Source organism: Mytilus trossulus, chromosome 7 (assembly GCF_036588685.1).
Source record: "Mytilus trossulus isolate FHL-02 chromosome 7, PNRI_Mtr1.1.1.hap1, whole genome shotgun sequence".
NCBI classification, from domain to species: Eukaryota; Metazoa; Mollusca; class Bivalvia; order Mytilida; family Mytilidae; genus Mytilus; species Mytilus trossulus.
In genome coordinates this window covers 15,990,441-15,996,178 of record NC_086379.1, presented here as the reverse complement: position 1 = coordinate 15,996,178, position 5,738 = coordinate 15,990,441, and the positions used below count along the sequence as shown (strand labels likewise).

The 5,738-nt window shown below is 33.6% G+C and overlaps 1 protein-coding gene across 1 annotated transcript; it reads left to right on the top strand.

The window, feature by feature from the left end:
• Window positions 1-2,307: 2,307 nt before the first annotated feature.
• Window positions 2,308-4,044, top strand: LOC134726202 (uncharacterized). Its single transcript, XM_063590602.1, has 2 exons — window positions 2,308-2,807; window positions 3,882-4,044. The coding sequence occupies exons 1-2, from the start codon at window positions 2,308-2,310 to the stop codon at window positions 4,042-4,044; spliced, it is 663 nt and encodes a 220-aa protein (XP_063446672.1).
• Window positions 4,045-5,738: the final 1,694 nt, after the last annotated feature.

The following is a 5,738-nucleotide window of genomic DNA, read 5'->3' as shown; positions in this document are numbered from 1 at the left end:
TAAAACTAAAAAAAAATAATATATAAGATTTGAAACAAAAAGTAACATCCAACAATCTCATATAAAAAAAGAAGATGTGGTATGAATGCCAATGATACAACTCTTCACAAGAGACCAAAATGGCACATCAATTAACAACTATAGGTCACCGTACGGCCTTCAACAATGAACAAAGCCCATACCGCATAGTCAGCTATAAAAGGCCCGGAAATGACAATGTAAAACAATTCAAACGAGAAAATTAACGGCCTTATTTATGTACGAAAAATGTATATCAATGTTATAGCGGGATCCACACCTCTCCCCCTAATCTGGGACAGTGGTATAACAGTACAACATAAGAACGAACTATAAAAATCAGTTGAAAAAGGCTTAACATACATCTAACAAAAACACAGTAGATGTAATTAAATGGGTGCAGTTAACTAAAATTGAATGACTAGGAACACAAGGCGAACAAAAAGGTTACTAGTATTGACATCTAGCCACATATATCATTTGTGCATAAATAGTTTCCTTAAAAAAAAAATTTCATATAGTCTTGATTAAAAATCTGAAATAAGACCGGAAAAATAGCAAAACTCTATATAAATTGCTATTTTGCCGGAGCCGGCAAAAAAGCAACTGCCTTTATTAAATATCCTTCTGTAATAAATGCGATGGAAAGATGGACAGATGTTTAACGTAAAGTGGCTTATTTGGAACGACATCATGCAAATGTAATAGAATATAACAATATTTTATTTACCTATTCTTATACTCTGATCATTATTACAAGTGAGGATGGGGTGGTGAGGTCAGCAGGGCGGGTAGGGGTAAGTAGTATAGGCATGTCACATGTTCTTATGACGGTCTGTCCAAAACCAAGAGTATCGTCTATGTTTGGCTTTAGTTATAAATGGTAGACCTTTTATAGTTTTTTTTAAATTAATCTCAATTTCTTTCTAATTCGTGGACATTTTGAGATTTCGAGTGTAATGTTTTGTTTGTATGTTAATGTCTGAAGTCAGACTCGGATGGATATTTTGCGAAGGTCTCAAAAGGCACTCACAATTATCATATAATATTATCGGGGCTGTCGATAAATCATTTTTAATGTTTGAAAACGTTTCAAACGTTAACTACAAACGTAGAACTACTATTATACCAAACAAATGAATTCATTTTTTATAGTTCTTAGGCATTACTAAGAAAGAAGCCTCTGTATCATTTTTAACGAAATTAATACTGTATTTGTAATTCATGTTTCTATCTTATTAAAAAGACATAGTTTTTTACATATGATGTAAAACATGTAAAATAATCTATCAATAACGCAGGTTCTTTAATTTGGGAAAATGACAGAAATGGATAATTCTCATGCAAGAACAACTTTAACATTCATCCAAAAAAAGGAAAAACACGTTAGACAGTATCACGCTCGATGGAACTACTTTAACCATACCAGAAGTCCTTGCAGTCAGCATTGAGCCAAGCATGAAAGTAAAAATTGCTGAGATATCAATGGAAGAGTTAACAGCAAATGCAGTGTATCTAAAAAAGAAGTTAGAAAAAGGACTTGTTTTGTATGGGATAAACACAGGCTTCGGTGGAAGTTCCGACGTTCGTTCGTGTAAATTTGAAGATGTGCAGATGGCGTTGATCCGTCTTGTAAATGTTGGAATGGGTCGAATGTTTCCTTTAGAAATGATTAGGGCTGCAATGGTAACGAGGGCAAATTGTCTTGCAAAAGCCTATTCTGGAGTACGTGCTGAAGTGGTCACAACTCTGACTGATCTTATCAATAATGATATTGTGCCCGAGGTTCCACTGCGTGGATCTGTTAGTGCTAGCGGAGATCTGATGTCTCTATGTTATATTGTGCCCGAAGTTCCACTGCGTGGATCTGTTAGTGCTAGCGGAGATCTGATGCCTCTAGGTTATATTGTGCCCGAAGTTCCACTGCGTGGATCTGTTAGTGCTAGCGGAGATCTGATGCCTCTAGGTTATATTGCAGCAACCATGATAGGAAGAGAAGATATGAAAGTGTTTAAAGAAGGGAAAATAATGTCTTGTCCGCAAGCTCTTGCAGAGGCTGGTATATCACCGATTGTATTTGGCCCAAAGGAAGGCTTAGGGGTAATAAATTCATGTTCATTCACTGCCGGGTTCTCGGCTCCAACACTTTATGACGCAAATTTGCTTCTTCTTCTTACCCAAGTATGTACCGGACTGTCAATTGAAGCAGTGAAAGGAAGAACAGAGAGCTTCCATCCTTTTATCCACAACTGTCTTCCTCATAAAGGTTAGAAAGAAATAGCAAGGAATATGTTGTCAATTCTAGAAGGTAGTAAGTTAGCTATCACGACATTAGACATGCACCTGCCAGACAAATGTGGAGTTCTTAAGGAAGATCGTTATAGTGTGCGGAGTTCACCACAATGGCTTGGACCAGCTGTTGAAACACTTAACGAAGCATGCAGAAGAATAACAATTGAACTTAACAGCGCAAATGATAATCCACTAATTGACCATCGCACAGATACAGTTTTACATAACGCTAATTTCCAGGGAGAAACTATGTCTATCGCAATGGACCAAACACGACAAGCGCTTGGAATTTGCGGGAAGCTACAATTTGCTCTATTCGAAGAGGTTGTAAATGATAAGCTGAATTTCGGATTGCCACCGAATCTAAGTGGATGTGACATCAATGTTGATTTCGGATTCAAAGACTGTGATATAGCAATGGCCTCTTACATGTCTGAACTCGATCATTTTGTCAACCCTATGAGTAATCATATATTGAGTGCAGAATGCCACAACAGGCAATCAATTCAATGGCTTTAGTCTCCGCGCGATTCACCTTAGAGGCAGTGGAAATTGTACAAATGATGACAGCAAACCTACTTCTTCTGACTGCACAGGCCATCGATCTACGTCACCTTCGAAATCTTGTCCTTAAAGAAATTGACTTACTTGCGCAAGAATATCCCGACATTACGTCGACTTTAAAGGAGATAGAATGGTATGACTTGCTGTTTTTATCTAAACAAAAGGTATCTAAGGAGACAAATTTCCTATCAGGAAAAGAACACACAGAAGCTGGGGAACGTCTCTCAAATAGAATGTGTACCCTTTACAAAAATGCATGTAATGGAAATATAGATGCCGCCAAACACATGGGAAAAGGTAGATTATAAACATTTATATTGTCTTATATAAAATCATAACGATGGGGAGATAAAAGCCTCTCTATTATCAAAAATGATAAACTAAAATTAATGGTGAAATTCACATGAATAGACAGCATTAATATGATAAAAAGTAGATATGGGATAAGCGTCAATTATGGAACAGCAACCAAGCGACAAAAATAAGCCAAATACATTAAAAGCGAACATGCAGTCTCCAACAATCACAGGTGTCTTTTTTATTTGTAACACTCTAGATCGTACCGAGTCTTAAAAAGTTAAAAATTAATTAAACCAAAACATTAGTATACTGCCATCAAAACCCATATATCTAAAACACGGAAAAAAAAATAAAATATGACATACGACAAATACTGACGAGAATGGAAAAGGCACGTGAAAATGTGGCGGTGTCAAAAAGGTTGTTGTTATCAATTTATTTAAACATTTTAATTATTTTCCAGTCAAATTTGATATTTTTCTAAATTTTTTAATACTAAGGTAACTTTTTGAAGACTTACCCAGAAGTGGGCTAAACATTAGAATTATTACTCAAATTTAATTGTTACACATTATCGTTCAAATTCTATTTAAATGATCTAGGTCTGTCGTAAAATTTCAATATGTTCGATATGATATTGCGACAGAAATAGTCATCTCATACATTCTTCGATACATTCTCTTAAATATTGTACTATTTTATTCCAGGCACAATGAAAATGTACAACTTTATACGAAAATACCTCAATATTCCCTTTTATTGTGGACAACATGGCATCGATTCCTGGCTAAGAAAGATCCTACAGTCCATACAGAGCAGAGAGATAGAAAATGTTCTCGAGGAGATATTTACACCAATCTTGAACATTGATGACATGTTAATTGAAAGACCAAATTTAAAAATCGAACAACATATGCCATACACAGTCTTGCAACTAGAGTATAATGTTATTTAAAAGTTTTGTTTTTGAAAATTGTGGACTGATTGCAAAAGGTCTAAGACATATCAAACGAGTACCTCAATTCAAAAAAATTGCAGACGTTTAAGAAATTTGTTTAAAATACCGAAGTTAATTTTAGGCATTAACACCCGTTGAAAATAATATCACATGTTGCTATGGTTGGGTGGTGCGTATGAAGGGTTAGTGAAACTTAACAAATAGCACGTGTCCAATGAAATGAATGGATAATATAAGAAAATTGCATATAGTAAAATAAATATTATTAGCACCTTCCCGTTTAAGCAAAAGAAAGTTGTCGTGAATTTAAAACAGTTGAGCAAGTTTAGCTAGTTGAAAATTATTAAGTCAAAACAAATCTTAAAAAAAAACCATGTATCTTTTTGTACACTTTTTTTGTGTTTGTTGATTCGATAAATTTGCATTTTAATCAACGTTTTAAAGTTATTTGATATAAGTACGTAAATAATTCGTGGGAATGTCGACATTGGGTAATACGATCTCTAGCATCTAAATGTATATTGTTGAATTGCAAAAGGTGGAAAATCCTATTACACAAGTCCTGGATCAATCATTCAATGTGGTTCTTATTAAAACATAAGTGCAGATTATAATGATGTGAAACATGTGAACATTTTTTGAAACAAGTTAAATATGTATTATAAGTCGTCTATTTGAGAAACATAGTCACTAATGAAAACTTGTCTGTACTAAAGAACTTAACAATGAATGTCTAGATGTCAGACGAAACGGGAATTCATACACTTAATAAGGATAATCATTGTAACAATTTTATGTGGTTGTGGTTCTGCCTGGAATTAAATTTTAGATAATTATATATGATAAAGAACAATATTTAGGTTCATAACTATATGAACATTTAATATTTCATATCAATGTTAACATTTAAAAAAATAACTTAAAGTGTATTGTTTTGTGTGTATAACTTTTATTTTTATTTTTATTCATATTATATGTGTTATGTACATACAAACTAAATATAATACATTCATTTAACATGTTTAATATATAAATAAATTGATATGTTTGAAAATATATCAGTATTTAGAAAATAAATGGACATATGACAGCTTGCTATGGATTAATCAATTGACAATTGACATACATTAATTTGTTTTGTACTTTTGTTATACTAAAATGCAATTATTGATGAGTGGATTGATCGTTCAGACTAAAACTTTAGTTTTTTTTTGTTGTTGTTGTTGTTGCTGTCTCGTTATATCTTTAATATATTTCATTCGCACTGTTACTATTAAAAGAACACTATGCAGAATTTGATTAGGATCTACAATTATATGATAGCGATAGTAAAAATTTACATAATTGTGCTAGAAGAATGGCCAGATACAATTTTCCGTGGTGACACTGAGTATAACGTATTAGTTTACCACTTTGACTGCAGAGAGATCAACGTTAACTACCCTTCCGGAGCACCTGAGATCACCCCTAAGTTTTGGTGGGGTTCGTGTTGTTTATTCTTTAGTTTTCTATGTTGTGTCGTGTGTACTATTGTTTTTCTGTTTTTCTTTTTAATTTTTAGCCTTGGCGTTGTCAGTTTGTTTTAGATTTATGAGTTTGACTGTCC